The following is a 17,691-nucleotide window of genomic DNA, read 5'->3' as shown; positions in this document are numbered from 1 at the left end:
GAGTGTGTATTGTGATTATAGGGGTAATCCCCAGATAGTGTGTATCGTGATTATAGGGGTAATCCCCAGATAGTGTGTATAGTGATTATAGGGGTAATCCCCAGGGAGTGTGTATAGTGATTATAGGGGTAATCCCCAGATAGTGTGTATAGTGATTATAGGGGTAATCCCCAGGGAGTGTGTATAGTTATTATGGGGGTAATCCCCAAATAGTGTATAGTGATTATAGGGGTAATTCCCAGGGAGTATGTATTGTGATTATAGGGGTAATCCCCAGAGAGTTTGTATAGTGATTATAGGGGTAATCCAGAGGGAGTTTGTATAGTGATTATAGGGGTAATCCCCAGACAGTGTATATTATGATTATAGGGGTAATCCCCAGATAGTGTGTATAGTTTTATAGGGGTAATCCCCAAATAGTGTGTATCGTGATTATAGGGGTAATCCCCAGGGAGTGAGTATAGTTTTATAGGGGTAATCCCCAAATAGTGTGTATAGTGATTATAGGGGTAATCCCCAGGGAGTGTGTATAGTGATTATAGGGGTAATCCCCAAATAGTGTATAGTGATTATAGGGGTAATCCCCTGATCGTGTGTATGGTGATTATAGAGGTAATCCCCAGATAGTGTATATAGTCATTATAGGGGTAATCCCCAGATAGTGTGTATAGTGATTATAGGGGTAATCCCCAAATAGTGTGTATAGTGATTATAGGGGTAATCCCCAGATAGTATGTATTGTGATTATAGGGGTAATCCCCAGGGAGTGTGTATAGTGATTATAGGGGTAATCCCCAGGGAGTGTATATAGTGATTATAGGGGTAATCCCCAGGGAGTGTGCATCGTGATTATAAGGGTAATCCCCAGGGATTGTGTGTAGTGATTATAGGGTTAATTCCCAGTGAGTTTGTATAGTGATTATAGAGGTAATCCCCAGATAATGTGTATAGTGATTTTCGGGGTAATTCCCAGATAGTGTGTATAGTGATTATAGGGGTAATCCCCAGGGAGTGTGTATCGTGATTATAGGGGTAATCCCCAGATAGTGTGTATCGTGATTATAGGGGTAATCCCCAGATAGTGTGTATAGTGATTATATCAGTAATCCCCAGGGAGTGTGTACAGGGGTAATCCCAGAATGTTTAAAGGGGTATTTATCTGGGTGATCCCAGAGTATTTATAGGAGTATTCCTAAAGTATTTATAGGAGTATTCCTAGAGTATTTATCGGGGTGTTTATAGGGACGACCCCAGAGTGTTTATAGGGACGACCCCAGAGTGTTTATAGGGGCGATCCCAGAGTTTTTATAGGGGTAATCCCCAGAGTATATTTAGGGGTGATCCCCAGAGAGTGAGTATTGTTTCAGGCTGAAATCTCTTCCTGGATCGAGTGTGATAGGTGGGATCTTGCAGTGCTGATCCGTGCTGCGTTGACACTGAGTTGTGGCAGGATGCCTGGTGCAGAGATGAGGTGTTCAGCAGGTCTGTGGTTTCTTTGTTCCATGTGCAAACCGACTGGAGCAAATGATGGCATGGTCTGGCAGCTCCCCGAGTCATACATCTGTTGCAAATCCTTCAGGACTTGTGCTGTTTCTAGCCGGCCATCCATCACCCGTGCCTGCCAATCTTTTAATGTGAATTCTCAGCCCAGCCGGGCCCAAGTGCAGAAGCTGCGGCGATGGAGAATCTCACTGGCCCTCGTCGAGTGCGCTGGCAAGTGTGCGTCTCGCGTCAATCTCTGTCAGAGGCGGGAAGGATGGGCGATGTGGGGAATGGAAATAAGAGCCTAAGAAATAGGAGCAGGAATCGGCCATTTGGCCCCTCAAGCCTACTCCGCCATTCAATAAGATCATGGCTGATCTGATCTCTGCCTCAGCTCCACTTCCCTGCCCGCTCCTAATAATCCTTGACTAAATGTCCGGTGGGTTTGGGCAGAGGAGGGTGGGGGGGTGGGGTGGTGGGGGGTGCACTACCCTGCCTCCGACCTGTGCTGTCCTGTGACTGAGGGCGGGTGCTGGTGATATGTGAATGTTGGAAGCAAAGCTGTGGTTGGACAAGTCCTTACCCCAGCGTTGGCATCAGATTGTGCAACGAGCACCAAATTCAACATAAACAGGAGAAGATGTATAATTGGATGCAGCTCCCCTGTTCGCTGACTGGAAACGTGACTGTCAGCAGAGCACATTCTGTTCTGGGAATGTGACCACATGTAAATACAGCAGAGAGATAAACTGGGTCCAGGAATATCTCCAATCTGCTTTAGACAGTAGCAGTGTCGAGAATGGTTCCTGGAAGTGGTGTGGGTTAAACATTCAGCCTGCCCATTTCTACCCTCAGTGCGTTGATGCAAGGTCTCTGGGCAGGGTGATTGACGGTCCTCCTGGGTTTTTCTGTTGCTACTGGGACCTTCTTTCTCATTCACCCACCCACTCGCTGCACGAAAGTCTTGTCTCTCTGCTGGCTGGCAGACTCCAGCGTGAAAGGCCTCGGCTTGACGTCTCATCCGAAAGGCGGCACCTCCGACAGTGCCCCGCTCCCTCAGCACTGCACTGGGAACGTCAGCCTAGATTATGTGCTGACATCTCTGGAGTGGGTCTTGAGCCCATGACCCTCTGACTCGGAGGCGAGAGTGCTGCCCACTGAGCCACGGCTTAGAATATTAAGTGGTGATCTGATCCAGGTGTTTCAGATGTTTGACGGATTCGATGGGGTAGATATGGAGAAATTATTTCCTCTGGTGGGGGGTAATGAAGAACAAGGAGGAAATAATAACATTAGAGCCAGTCCGTTCAGCAGTGAAAGCAGGAAGCACTTTGGCTCAAAAAGGATAGCGGAAATCTGGAACTCTCTTTCCCCCCTCCCCAAAGACTGGAGATCCAAGACTGGGATCGCTCAGTTCCTGTTGGATCAGGGTATCGAGGGAAATGGAGCAAAGGTGGCTAAATGGAGATGAGGTTCAGATCAGCCATGATCTAATTGAATGGGGGGGGAGGCGGCAGGCTCGAGGGGCTGAATGGCCTTCTCCTTGTTGCTATGCCCCTCAGGACAATCGGGGATAGACAATAAACTCTACTTTCTCAGCATCTCGCGCATCTGAGAGCAAATTTAAAAAAGAGAAAGTGTTGAATCGTTGCCGAGCAGCACCAACATGTCCGCTCTCGGGATATATTTTTCTGTAGCCTGTTGCAATGTCCCACAATAATACACCCACAGTCGCATGCCCCTAACAAACGTGTTCCCTGCCAGGTGCCCGCACACACCAGCTGGCTATGAAGCTGGAGCCTCGGGGAGTCCTCTACCTGAAGGTGTCACTCGTGGAGCTGTGGGAGGTCCCGCTGTGCTGTGCCGATGACCATCGAGAGCCCAAGGTCTTCAGGCTGGAACTCGGTGAGCTGGTGGAGCGGGAGCACTCCGGGGCCAGGGTGCCGCTGCTCATACAGAAGTGTGTCTCGGAGATCGAGAAACGGGGCCTCAAGGTGAGCCTCGGATGTGGTAGTGCAGATAAACTTGCATTTCTGTGGAGGGTGGATTGTGGAGCAGGAGGGAATGGGTCTTGAGATTTTTGACGGGGCGGAGGGAGGTGGCAAGGCAGAGATGATGGAGGGGGGACTTCCAAGTTGGTTGAAGACCTGGGTACTGATTGCGGTGTGGCAGGAAGTAGGGGGTGAAAGATTGGAGGAGCGCTCGGGGCTGGAGGATGTCATGGAGGTAGAGAGGGGCAAGGCCCATGGAGGTGGGGGAGGAGCAATGCCCATGGAGTTGAGGGAGGGGCGAGGCCCATGGAGGTGAGGGAGGGGCGAGGCCCATGGAGGTAGGGAGGGGCGAGGCCCGTGGAGGTATTGCGGTGAGGCCCATGGAGGTAGGGAGGGGCGAGGCCCATGGAGATTCTTTGAGGCATGGAAAGCCAGTAGAGCTTGGTGAGGGTAGGGATGATGGAGTCGGGGAGAGTGTGTGGCTTCACTCGGGGGTGCAAGGGGGAAGGAAGGTGGTGATGCCCTTGGGGGGGGGGGGGGGGTGGGTGCTGTATCTGCCCTGGGGGTGGGAGGGGGGCGGGGGGGTTGCTGTATCTGCCCTGGGGAAGGGGTTGTGGGGGAGGGTGCTGTATCTGCCCTGGGCTGTAATTTGGGGATGTTTTTAGCTGGTGGGGAAGATGTGTTGAGAATCAATGGCCCTATGTTGTGTTGGTGCAGTGAGGGACTCTGCATTGAGAGCTCCCTCTATTGGCAGATCCCAGCACTGCAGCATTTAAATTCCTACCAATAAAGCGGCGGGACGGAGAATTGACCATAAATCATTCGCTGTTTAAATATTAAAAATAATAACTGTGAATAAATACTCCAATAAGCTGCGGGACAGTTGAAACCTGCTCTGCAAGCAGTCTCGATGCTATTTACCCGGGAGGTCTGCGTATGGGTGACTGGGTCTACACAGGTGAAGGTGCGGGCTGCAGTGCTGGGTACAGGCGAAGTCTCACAGCGGGCCCCAGGTGTGTGGGGCTGGCTTTAACCGCCGAGGGTGGGGTGGGGTGGGGCTCCCCGTGCTGCTCCAACCCCTTCACTGCTCCTGAAGTGGGATCACTCCCGGATTACCGGGTCAGCACCGGGTTCCGTCTGATGGACTTCGCGGTCCGTGGGGTTTGTCTGGCTGCTGCTGGGCTCCTGTGTCCCGGCGGGATTGGGGATTGTGTGCAAGGGTTTCACCGTGCACCTTGACTAACGTGTGCTTTGTGCGTGCGTGTGATGTCAGGCTGTGGGCGTGTACCGCCTGTGCGGGTCGGCGGCAGTGAAGAAGGAGCTGCGGGATTTTTTTGAGCGTGATAGCGCGGCAGTGGATCTCTCCGAGGGAATCTACCCCGACATCAACGTCATCACAGGTGAGCGGGGCGGCGGCAATGCCCTCTGACCCTGTCCCTGCGCGGATCCTGGCAGGGGGAGCCCTTCACCTTTGACCCCCTCTTCACCTTTGACCCCCTCTTCACCTTTGACTTCACCTTTGACTCCCCCTTCACTTCTGACCCCTCTTCATCTTTGACCCCCCCTTCACCTCTGACCCCAGACACAGCGGGCAGTGACCCTCCACTCTCGGCCAAGCCTTCATTCACTGACTTCACGTCACGATCCCGCAGCCCGTGATCGGCTGAACGGTGCGCGATGTCCTCGTAGCACCATCGTACAGCACAGGAGGAGGTCATTCGGCCCTCCGTGTCTATGCTCTCTCTCTGAAGGAGCTATCCAGTTAGTCCCACTCCCTCTGCTCTTTCCCCGTAGCCATGCAAATGTTTCCGTTTCAAGTATTTATCCGGTTACTGTTGAATCTGCTTGCACCGCATTCCAGCCGGTGCTTTCCAGATCACAACAACTTACTGCGTAAAAAAATATATTCTCCTCATTTCACTCCATGGCTCTTCAGCCAATTGCCTTATATCTATTTCCTCTGGTTACTGACCCTTCTGCCACCGGATAGGGACCAGAGATATCTCTATTGGACCCCCCCGGGTTACTCCTGGTCCTGAGGACAGTGTCTCTGGGACTTGCTGCTTTTTGGCAGACCTTGATTGGGTATCTTTCCTCTGTCCCGTTGGTGAATGCTGAAACGCTATTATGATGGAGATGCTCAGTGACTGACCGGATTTAACCGGACATGGAAGTAGATAAACTGTCCTGTTTGGAAAGTGTGAGAACCTGGAGTTCCGTAAGTTGTTATTTCCCGGGGAGCTGGCTGGGCTGTGGGTGAGCTGGGTCTGAGTTGGGATGGTGTAACTGTTGGCTGTGAGGCCCTGTGTGAAACGGGTTTGTCCGTCCCAGTCCCGGTCCCAGTGGGCATGGGCTGACAGCAGGGGACCGTCCTAAATCGGCACAGACTGCTGGTCCTCCTGTGCCTGTGGGCCACCCAATGACTCCCTGTCTTGTAGTGACGGTTAATCCCCAGCACTGTTATATAATCTTTGCAGATACTGCAATGGTCTCTGGGCAGGCCTCAGGATGTGGGCATTGCTGGCAAGGCCAGCATTTATTGCCCATCCCGAGGGGGTGGTGAGCTGCCACCTGGAACCGCTGCAGTCCGTGAGCTGAAGGTGCTCCCACAGTACGCTTGGATACAGAGTCCGAAGCCTTGGCTACATTTAGGAGGCAAGAGATGTAAAGAAAGACTTGCATTTATATAGCGCCTTTCACAACCACTGGACGTCTCAAAGCGCTTTACAGCCAATGAAGTACTTTTGGAGTGTAGTCACTGTTGTAATGTGGGAAATGCAGCAGCCAACTTGTGCACAGCAAGCTCCCCCACACAGCAATATGATAATGACCCGATAATCTGTTTTTGTTCTGTTGATTGAGGGATAAATATTGGTCCAGGACACTGGGCGTGTAGCTTTTTATTCAGACTGGTTAAACTTGAGTTAAATGGCCTCCCCTTCCGTATGTATCTTGTGACTGCGTTGGGTGGGAAGGGAGGCCAATCACAGCCGACGTGGATCCTGTTCTCACCCGTTTCCCAAACGCACAAGCCTCCAGTAAAGGTCAGCGAGAGACGAGGGGCCCAGCAACGGTCAGCGAGAGACGGGAGGCCTGGTGATGGTCAGCGAGAGACGGGAGACCTGGTGATGGTCAGCGGGAGATGGGGAGCACGACAATGGTCAGCGAGAGACGGGAGGCCTGGTGATGGTCAGCAGGAGACGGGGAGCACGGCAATGGTCAGCGAGAGACGGGGGGGGCGCCTGGTGATGGTCAGCGAGAGACGAGGGGCCCGGCAATGGTCAGCGAGAGACGGGGGCACGGCAATGGTCAGCGGGGGACAGGGGGGCCTGGTGATGGTCAGCGAGAGACGGGGAGCCTGGTGATGGTCAGCGAGAGACGGGGGGCACGGTGATGGTCAGCGAGAGATGGGGGGCCCGGTGATGGTCAGCGAGAGACGGGGGGCCCGGTGATGGTCAGCGAGAGACGGGGGGCCCGGTGATGGTCAGCGAGAGACGGGGGGCCCGGTGATGGTTAGCGAGAGACGGGGGGCACGGTGATGGTCAGCGAGAGATGGGGGGCCCGGTGATGGTCAGCGAGAGACGGGGGGCACGGTGATGGTCAGCGAGAGATGGGGGGCCCGGTGATGGTCAGCGAGAGACGGGGAGCCTGGTGATGGTCAGCGAGAGACGGGGGGCCCGGTGATGGTCAGCGAGAGACGGGGAGCCTGGTGATGGTCAGCGAGAGACGGGGGGCACGGTGATGGTCAGCGAGAGACGGGGGGCACGGTGATGGTCAGCGAGAGACGTGGGGCACGGTGATGGTCAGCGAGAGACGGGGGGCACGGCAATGGTCAGCGAGAGATGGGGGGCCCGGTGATGGTCAGCGGGGGATGGGGGGCACGGCAATGGTCAGCGAGAGACGGGGGCACGGCAATGGTCAGCGAGAGACGGGGTGCACGGCGATGGTCAGCGAGAGACGGGGGGCATGGTGATGGTCAGCGAGAGACGGGGGGCCTGGTGATGGTCAGCGAGAGACGGGGGCACGGCGATGGTCAGCGAGAGACGGGGGGCCTGGTGATGGTCAGCGAGAGACGGGGGGGCATGGTGATGGTCAGCGGGGGATGGGGGGCACGGCAATGGTCAGCGAGAGACGGGGGCACGGCAATGGTCAGCAGGGGGACGGGGGGGGGCCCGGTGATGGTCAGCGGGAGATGGGGGGCCCGGTGATGGTCAGCGGGGGATGGGGGGCCTGGTGATGGTCAGCGAGAGACGGGGGGCACGGTGATGGTCAGCGGGGGATGGGGGGCCCGGTGATGGTCAGCGGGGGACGTGGGGCACGGCAATGGTCAGCGAGAGACGGGGGGCCCGGTGATGGTCAGCGAGAGACGGGGGGCACGGCAATGGTCAGCGAGAGACGGGGGGCACGGCAATGGTCAGCGGGGGACGGGGGCCACGGCAATGGTCAGCGAGAGATGGGGGGGCCCGGTGATGGTCAGCGAGAGACGGGGGGCCCGGTGATGGTCAGCGGGGGATGGGGGGCACGGTGATGGTCAGCGGGGGATGGGGGGCCCGGTGATGGTCAGCGGGGGACGTGGGGCACGGCAATGGTCAGCGAGAGACGGGGGGCCCGGTGATGGTCAGCGAGAGACGGGGGGCACGGCAATGGTCAGCGAGAGACGGGGGGCATGGTGATGGTCAGCGAGAGACGGGGGGCCCGGTGATGGTCAGCGGGGGACGTGGGGCACGGCAATGGTCAGCGAGAGATGGGGGGCCCGGTGATGGTCAGCGAGAGACGGGGTGCACGGCGATGGTCAGCGAGAGACGGGGGGCATGGTGATGGTCAGCGAGAGACGGGGGGCCTGGTGATGGTCAGCGAGAGACGGGGGGGCATGGTGATGGTCAGCGGGGGATGGGGGGCACGGCAATGGTCAGCGAGAGACGGGGGGCACGGCAATGGTCAGCAGGGGGACGGGGGGGGGGCCCAGTGATGGTCAGCGGGAGATGGGGGGCCCGGTGATGGTCAGCGGGGGATGGGGGGCCTGGTGATGGTCAGCGAGAGACGGGGGGCACGGTGATGGTCAGCGGGGGACAGGGGGCACGGTGATGGTCAGCGGGGGATGGGGGCCTGGTGATGGCCAGCGAGAGACAGGGGGCACGGCAATGGTCAGCGGGGACGGGGGGCATGGCAATGGTCAGTGGGCAATGGGGAGCTCGGTGATGGTCAGTGGGCGATGGGGTTGCACGGTGATGGTCAGTGGGCGATGGGGGGCCCGGCAATGGTCAGTGGGCGATGGGGGGCCCGGCGATGGTCAGCGAGAGTTGGGGAGCCTGGTGATGGTCATTGGGCGATGGGGGGTCTGGTGATGGTCAGTGGGCGATGGGGAGCTCGGTGATGGTCAGTGGGCGATGGGGGGCCTGGCAATGGTCAGCGAGAGACAGGGGGCCTGGTGATGGTCAGCGGGAGATGGGGGGCCCGGCGATGGTCAGCGAGAGTTGGGGAGCCTGGTGATGGTCATTGGGCGATGGGGGGCCCGGCGATGGTCAGTGGGCGATGGGGGGCCTGGCGATGGTCAGTGGGCGATGGGGGGCCCGGCGATGGTCAGTGGGCGATGGGGGGCCTGGTGATGGTCAGTGGGCGATGGGGGGCCCAGCAATGGTCAGTGGGCGATGGGGGGCCCGGCAATGGTCAGCGAGAGACGGGGGGCCTGGTGATGGTCAGTGGGCGATGGGGGGCCTGGTGATGGTCAGTGGGCGATGGGGGGCCTGGTGATGGTCAGTGGGCGATGGGGGGCCTGGTGATGGTCAGTGGGCGATGGGGGGCCCGGTGATGGTCAGCGAGAGACGGGGGGCCTGGTGATGGTCAGTGGGCGATGGGGGGCCTGGTGATGGTCAGTGGGCGATGGGGGGCCTGGTGATGGTCAGTGGGCGATGGGGGGCCTGGTGATGGTCAGTGGGCGATGGGGGGCCCGGTGATGGTCAGCGAGAGACGGGGGGCCTGGTGATGGTCAGTGGGCGATGGGGGGCCTGGTGATGGTCAGTGGGCGATGGGGGGCCCGGTGATGGTCAGTGGGCGATGGGGGGCCTGGTGATGGTCAGTGGGCGATGGGGGGCCTGGTGATGGTCAGTGGGCGATGGGGGGCCTGGTGATGGTCAGTGGGCGATGGGGGGCCTGGTGATGGTCAGTGGGCGATGGGGGGCCCGGCGATGGTCAGTGGGCGATGGGGGGCCTGGTGATGGTCAGTGGGCGATGGGGGGCCTGGTGATGGTCAGTGGGCGATGGGGGGCCTGGTGATGGTCAGCGAGAGACGGGGGCCCGGCGATGGTCAGTGGGCGATGGGGGGCCCGGCGATGGTCAGCGGACGATGGGGGGCCTGGTGATGATCAGTGGGCGATGGGGGGCCCGGCGATGGTCAGTGGGCGATGGGGGGCCTGGTGATGGTCAGTGGGCGATGGGGGGCCCGGCGATGGTCAGTGGGCGATGGGGGGCCTGGTGATGGTCAGTGGGCGATGGGGGGCCCGGTGATGGTCAGTGGGCGATGGGGGGCCCGGCGATGGTCAGTGGGCGATGGGGGGCCTGGTGATGGTCAGTGGGCGATGGGGGGCCCGGTGATGGTCAGTGGGCGATGGGGGGCCTGGTGATGGTCAGTGGGCGATGGGGGGCCCGGCGATGGTCAGTGGGCGATGGGAGGGTCTGGTGATGGTCAGTGGGCGATGGGGGGCCCGGTGATGGTCAGTGGGCGATGGGGGGCCCGGTGATGGTCAGTGGGCGATGGGGGGCCTGGTGATGGTCAGTGGGCGATGGGGGGCCTGGTGATGGTCAGTGGGCGATGGGGGGCCTGGTGATGGTCAGTGGGCGATGGGGGGCCTGGTGATGGCCAGCGAGAGACGGGGGCCCGGCGATGGTCAGTGGGCGATGGGGGGCCTGGTGATGGTCAGAGGGCGATGGGGGGCCTGGTGATGGTCAGTGGGCGATGGGGGGCCTGGTGATGGTCAGTGGGCGATGGGGGGCCCGGCGATGGTCAGCAGACGAGACGTTAAACCGAGGCCCTGTCTGCAACGTAAAAGATCCCATGGTCAATATTTATCCCTCAATCAACATCACTAAAACAGATTATCTGGTCATTATCAAATTGCTGTTTGTGGGAGCTTGCTGTGCGCAAATTGGCTGCCACGTTTCCCACATTACAACAGTGAGTACACTTCAAAAAGTACTTCATTGGCTGTAAAGCGCTTTGGACATCCTGAGGTCATTAAAGGTGCTATAGAAATGCAGGTCTTTGACAACTCAAGTTGAGGTTGAACGATGGAAATGCTGGTTTCGTGCTGCGTTTGTCAGTCCTGTGGGTCATCACTTGTTCCAGTTGATGGATGACCATCCCTTCATGCTCCGTTGAGTTTGACCTTGTGATTGAGGTTTGCCCTTGTGATCCACAGTCTCTAAATTGTCAGACTGCTTATCCGACATCCAGTACTGGATGAACAGAAATTCTCTCCAATTAAATATCCCTAACCACCGACTCCATCCCTCTCCCCAGCTCCTGTCTGAGTCTGAACCACACTGTTCACAATCTTGGCGTCATATTTGACCCTGAAATGAGCTCCCGGCCACATATCTGCAGCATAACTAAAACCGCCTCTTTCCACCTCCGTAACATCACCCGTCTCCGTCCTTGCCTCAGCTGATCTGCTGCTGAAACCCTCATCCGTGCCTTTGTTACCTCGAGACTTGACTATTCCGATGCACTCCTGGCTGGCCACCCACATTCTACCCTACGTAAACTTGAGGTGATCCAAAACTTGGCTGCCCGTGTCCCACTCACCCATCACCCCCTGTGCTCGCTGACCTACATTGGCTCCCAGTTAAGCAATGCCTCGATTTCAAAATTCTCATCCTTGTTTACAAATCCCTCCATGGCCCTACACCCCTCCCTATCTCTGTAATCTCCTCCAGCCCCACAACGCCCCGGAATATTTGCGCTCCTCTAATTCTGCCCTCTTGAGCATCCCTGATTATAATCACTCAACCATTGGTGGCCGTGCCTTCTGTTGCCTGGACCCAAGCCCTGGAACTCCCTCCCTAAACCTCTCCGCCTCTCTACCTCTCTTTCCTCAAGACGCTCCTTAAAATCTACTTTTTTGACCAAGCTTTTGGTCACCTGCCGTAATTTCTTCTTATGCGGCTCAAATTTTTTCAAATGGAGTCACATTTTTTTTGTTTTGTTTTCTAACACTGCTGTGAAGCGCCTTGGGACGTTTTACTACGTTAAAGGTGCTTTATAAACACAAGTTGTTGTTGTTAGACTGCAACTGGTCCTGCCCTGTAGGTGGCCGTGGTGCAGCCAGAACAGTTCTGAGTTCCAGAACTAGGGCCATCAGAGGAATCCGATTCCTCCTCGAGCTTGTTCTCCCAGGTGTTGTCCTGTGATGTTGGCCACAGTGAGCCGGACGTGATGGTGCGGCTGTGAGTTGGGCGAGGGACTGAGGGAGAGGAGGACTTCGCCACAGCGAGATAGTCCCAGGGTGAAGTGTCGTGTGGTTCCTGCAGACGGATAAATCTGCTTCCTTCAAATTAAAATCCTGCTATAATAATCTGCGACAAACATTGTCCTTTATTATCAGCCTGTTGGAATTTTAAAGCAGAGGCTAAGAATTGTATAAAACTTAAAATCTTAAACTAATCGGAATTTTTTTTTACCAACTACTAATGCAGTTGCACTCTGCTACCAAAATGTGTTTAATATGTGTTTAACTTTATTTACAACCTCCCTTCAAACTTGCTCTATACAGCAGTCCTTGCACAAGGGGCTGTTGTTTGCAGTAATCATATCGCTTTGGGTTTGGAAAAAAACATAAATAAAGGAAATAAATATATTGAATACATATCCCCATTTTCTCCCCCCTCCCAGGTCTTCCTCTTGAGCCCCCCTGTTCTCTTCTCCCCTCCCCCCCCCATCCGTCTCACTACACACCCACACCCCCCCACCCATCTTTTCCCACATCCCATCCCCCCTCTCCCTGCCTCCCCACTCGACTCTCTCCCTGCCCGCCCCCATCTCTCTCTCCCCCCTCCCCCCACACCATCTCCTTGCATGCCCGGGCCCGCCATCTCTCTGCCCCACCCACCTGTCTCTCTTTACTCCCCCGCATCCCCCCCACCCTCTCCCTGCCCCCCACCCGACTCTCTCTCTTTCCCGCCCCCCCCCCCATCTCTCTGTACACCCATACCCTCCTCTCCCTGCCCCTCCACCCTGTCTCACTTCTCTCCCCCCCCGCCCCACCCACCTGTATCTCTTTCCTCCCCCTATCTCCCTGCACACCCGCACCCCGCCTCCCATACCCCCCCAAGCCCCCTCTCCCCTTCCCGGTCTCCCCTGTGACCGCCCCCCCCTTCCACCCAATTAATCCCAGGTCAGGTTGTGAACACAAGAATTAACACAGGCACAAGGGGTGGAGCGGGGAGCTGGGCTCCTCGATTATTGCCTGTCCCCACGTGACCGTATATTGGGTGCATTATTCTACTAGTGATTTTAGATCTGACTCTCGGCCTCTGCCACTTCCACAGGCATCCTGAAGGACTACCTTCGGGAGCTCCCATCTCCCCTCATCACAAAGACACTGTACGAGGCGGTGCTGGAGGCCACGGCCATGTGGCCCTTGAAGATGACAATGGGCGTTCCCGAGGCCATCCCCAGTCCCGCCCACACGGTGGCTCTGCTTGACTGCCTGCCTGATCCCGAGAAGGTAACACCACACCAGCCCAGCAGCAACCAGCAGCCCCACTTTCCTGTGGGAGCCTCACTCTGTTCAAAAAGGAGAGCGGTCGCAATATTGCTTAAAGACGCAACCTGACAGTGAGGAGGGATGATATGTTACAAGGATCATCAAATGAGGCCGTATGGGTTAAACTGAAGAAGAAAAAAGGGGCGATCACACTGCTGGCAGAGTACTATAGACCCCCAAATAAACAGGGGGAGTTAGAAGAAAAAATATATTGGCAAATTTCTGAGAAGTGCAATAACAATAGGGCAGTAATAGTAGGGAATTTCAACTTTGCCAATATTAACTGGGTTAGAATCAGTGTGAAAGGTATAGAGTGAGCTGAATTCTTAAAATGCATTCAGGAGAACTTTTCTAGCCAGTACATATCAATCCCAACAAGAGAGTGGGTGGTTCTGGACTTGATTCGAAGGAATGAAGGTGGGGAGTTGGAAGGGGTATCAGTGGGAGAGCATTTTGGTTGTAGTGATCATAATTCAGTTAGATTTAGCGTAGTTATGGAAAAGGACAAAGGTAGACCAGGAGTAAAAATTCTCAATTGGAGAAAGGCCAATCTTATTAAGACACTGTACGAGATGTGATTTACCCAAAGTGGACTGGAAACAGCTACTTGAAGGTAAATCAGTGTCAGAGCAGTGGGAGGCATTCAAGGGGGAGATAGTGAGGGTTCAGAGCAAGTATGTTCCCACACAGAAAAAGGGTGGGACTCCCGTATCTAGAGCCCCCTGGATGTCAAGGGGCATCCAGGGTAGGATAAAGTGAAAAAGGGAAGCTTATGTCAGATACCACGAGCTAATTACTGCAGAAAGCCCAGGGGAACATAGAAAGTGCAGGGGTGAAGTTAGGAAAGCAAAGAGTAAGTAAAATCAAGGGAAACCCAAAGATGTTTTATAAATATATAAAGAACAAGAAGATAACTAAAGATTGAGTAGGCTTTATTCGAGACCATGAGGGTAACCTGTGCGTGGATGCAGAAGATGTGGCTATGGTTCTTGATGAATACTTGGCGTCTGTCTTCACAAAAGAGAGGGACGATGCAGACATTGTCGTTGAGGAGGAGGAGTGTGAAATATTAGATGAGATAAATATAGTGAGAGATGAAGTATTAAGGGGTTTAGCATCTTTGAAAGTGGATAAATCGTGAGTCCTGGATGAAATATATCCAGGCTGTTGAGAGAAGCAAAAGAAGATATAGCAGAGGCTCTGACCATCATTTTCCAGTTGTCTCTGGCTACAGGTATGGTGCCAGAGGACTGGAGCACTGCTAACATTGTACCATCGTTTAAAAAGGGAGAAAGGGATAGACCGAGTAATTACAGGCCAGTCAGCCTAACCTCGGTGGTGGGAAAATTATTGGAAAAAATTCTGAGGGACAAGATAAGTCTACGTTTAGAAAGACACGGATTAATCAAGGACAGTCAGCATAGGATTTGTTAAGGGAAGGTCGTGTCTGACTAACTTGATCAAATTTTTTGAGGAGATAACAAGGTGGGTCAATGAGGGTAGTGCATTTAGTGTAATGTATATGGATTTTAGCAAGGCTTTTGATAAGGTCACATGGCAGACTGGTCATGAAAGTAGAAGCCCATGGGATCCAGGGCAAAGTGGCAAGTTAGTTTGCAGATAATACAAAAAAATGGGTGTGTGGTTGATAATGTAGAAGAAAGCTGTAGACTGCAGGGAGATTCTTTTATAATTTTCTTTTTCAAATCCTTATCCAATTTCCTTTTAAATGATGGTGTGTCAGCCTCAGTAGCACCCTCATGGTACAGCATTCCCTGATCTGATAATCCTCAGTGTGAAAGGATTTGTGCTGACTTCCTGCTTTCATTCTTCCAGTGATGATCCTGTGTCTGTGTCTGATTCGCCAACCTGTGGGCACAATCTTTCACTATTAACACTTTACAAATCTTTTATCATTTTCAAACCTGCCTGACACTACTGTACACATGTATTGTGGCAGAGAGAGATGTTACATTTGTACTGGATCCCCATGAACCATGGGAGGGATTTGAAAACAAGGATGAGAATTTTGAAATCAAGGCATTGCTTCATCGGAAGTCAATGTAGGTCAGCGATCACAGGGGTGATGGGTGAGCGGGACAAGGCCAGCATTTATTGCCCACCCCTAATCGTCCTTGATGCTGGGGGGAGGGGGCTCCTTTAACCGCTGCAGTCCTATTCTTCATTGTGATTTGACTTCAAAGGCTTGCTGGGCCATTTCAGAGCACCCCCTATGTTTGGAGGGGAGAATTGGTCAGGGTTCCTGCTCCTCAGCATTACTCAGTGAAATCCCCGCGTGGGCTTTGGGTAAGGACAAGATCCATTGTCGAGGCTCGGGCATAAAATAATAGCGCTTGGGCCCGGTCCAGGACGGGTTTTATTAATAATTCTCCGGATGTGGGTGTTGCTGGCAAGGCCGGCATTTATTGCCCATCCCCAGTTGATCTGGATATAAATGAGTGGCTTGCTGGGAGACTGGAATCACATATAGGCCCAGAACGGGTAAGGACGGCAGATTTCCTTCCCTGAAGGACATTCTTCACATACATTTTGTAAAAAGAATCAACCAGGATGCAAATTCTGTCACTGGGATCTGACACTGAAGTTTCTCCTTTCTGCTAAACGAAGCGCTTTACAGCCAGTGAAGTACTTTTGGAGTGCAGTCACTGTTGTAATGTAGGAAACGCTGGGCGGGCCACATTGTCCGCATGCCCGACACGAGACTCCCAAAGCAAGCGCTCTACTCAGAACTCCTGCATGGCAAGCAAGCCCCAGGTGGACAGAGGAAACGTTTCAAGAACACCCTCAAAGCCTCCTTGATAAAATGCAATAACCCCACCGACACCTGGCCAAAGACTGCCCTATGTGGAGGAAGTGCATCCGGGAGGGCGCTGAGCACCTCGAGTCTCGTCGCCGAGAGCATGCAGAAACCAAGCGCAGGCAGCGGAAGGAACGTGCGGCAAACCGGACTCCCCACCCACCCTTTCCTTCAACCACTGTCTGTCCCACCTGTGACAGGGACTGTAATACCTGTATTGGACTGTACACCAAGAACTCATTTTTAGAGTGGAAGCAAATCTTCCTCTATTTCGAGGGGCTACCTATAATGATGATGATGTAAGAAACGCAGCCGCAAATTTGTGCACAGCAAGCTCCCACCAACAGCAACGTGATATTGACCAGATAATCTGTTTCTAGTGATCTTGGTTGAGGGATAAATATTGGCCAAGACTCTGGGAGAACTCCCCTGCTCTTCTTCCAAATAGTGCCATGGGATCCTGAGAGAGCAGACGGGGCCTCGGTTTAACGTCTCATCTGAAAGACGGCACCTCCAACAATGCAACGCCCCCTCAGCACTGCACTTGGAGTGTCAGCCTGGATACTGTGCTCGGAGCTTGAACCCATGACCTTCTAACTCCAGGGTGAGAGTGCTGCCCACTGAGCCACAGATGACACTGAAGGAGTCCATTTGGCCCATGGTGCTGACTCCACATTGGATGTGGCTCCTGCATTACCAGTTCCCAGCTCTTTCCCCGCCCCTTCAGTATCTCTCCTCTTTTATGCAAGTTCCTTGCCCTCTTGTGGTAATGTGCTGCATGTTCGAATAACCCCATGTGTGTAAAGGTTTGTTCCAGGTATGCTGCCCGTGCTAAACCTGAGGGTGTTTTATTTTTTTCCACAATTTAAAAAGAAGTCTTCAATTGGATAGCTAGCAACAACAACTTGTATTTATATAGCGCCTTTAATGTAATAAAACGTCCCAAGGCGCTTCACAGGAGTATTCTGCGATAAAAATGTTGTCACCGAGCTGCATAAGTAGAAATTAATACAGACGACCAAAAGCTTGGTCAAAGAGGTTTTAAGGAGAGTCTTGAAGGAGGAAAGAGAAGCGGAGAGATTTAGGGAGGGAGTTCCAGAGCTTGGGGCCCAGGCAACAGAAGGCATGTCCACTGATGATTGAACGATTATAATCGGATGCTCAAGAGGGCAGGATTAGAGGAATGCAGACTTCGCGGGGGGGTGGGGGGAGGGTTTGTGGGGCTGGAAGAGATTACAGAGATAGGGAGGCCATGGAGAGATTTGTAAACAAGGATGAGAATTTTAAAATCGAGACATTGTTTAACCGGGAGCCAATGTAGGTCAGCGAGCACAAGGTGATGGGTGAGCAGGACTTGGTGCGAGTTTGGACACGGGCAGCCGAGTTTTGGATCACCTCTAGTTTACGTAGGGTAGAATGTGGGAGGCCAGCCAGGTGTGCGTTGGAATAGTCAAGTCCAGAAGTAACAAAGGCATGGATGAGGGCTTCAACAGTGGATGAGCTGAGGCAAAGGCGGAGACGGGCGATTTTATGGAGGTGGAAATAGGCGGTCTTAGTTATGCTGCAGATATGTGGTCGGAAGCTCACTTAGCAATCTGGTCGTGCGGGGCCCCTTGGGGAAGAGTGGCCATAATATGGT

The 17,691-nt window shown here is 54.4% G+C and overlaps 1 protein-coding gene across 1 annotated transcript in view; it reads left to right on the top strand.

Annotated features, from left to right (window-relative positions):
• LOC139237996 (rho GTPase-activating protein SYDE1-like) overlaps positions 1-17,691 on the top strand; it is a 116,117-nt gene that overhangs the window by 73,985 nt on the left and 24,441 nt on the right. The window contains exons 4-6 of the mRNA XM_070867381.1: positions 3,247-3,476; positions 4,747-4,873; positions 13,017-13,195. Coding sequence (XP_070723482.1) covers positions 3,247-3,476; positions 4,747-4,873; positions 13,017-13,195 — 536 coding nt within the window. The remainder of the gene's footprint in view (positions 1-3,246; positions 3,477-4,746; positions 4,874-13,016; positions 13,196-17,691) is intronic.

This window comes from Pristiophorus japonicus, chromosome 24 (genome assembly GCF_044704955.1).
Source record: "Pristiophorus japonicus isolate sPriJap1 chromosome 24, sPriJap1.hap1, whole genome shotgun sequence".
Lineage (NCBI taxonomy): Eukaryota > Metazoa > Chordata > Chondrichthyes > Pristiophoridae > Pristiophorus > Pristiophorus japonicus.
The sequence above is the reverse complement of the archived record's forward strand: the minus strand, read 5'-3'. Positions and strand labels throughout refer to the sequence as shown.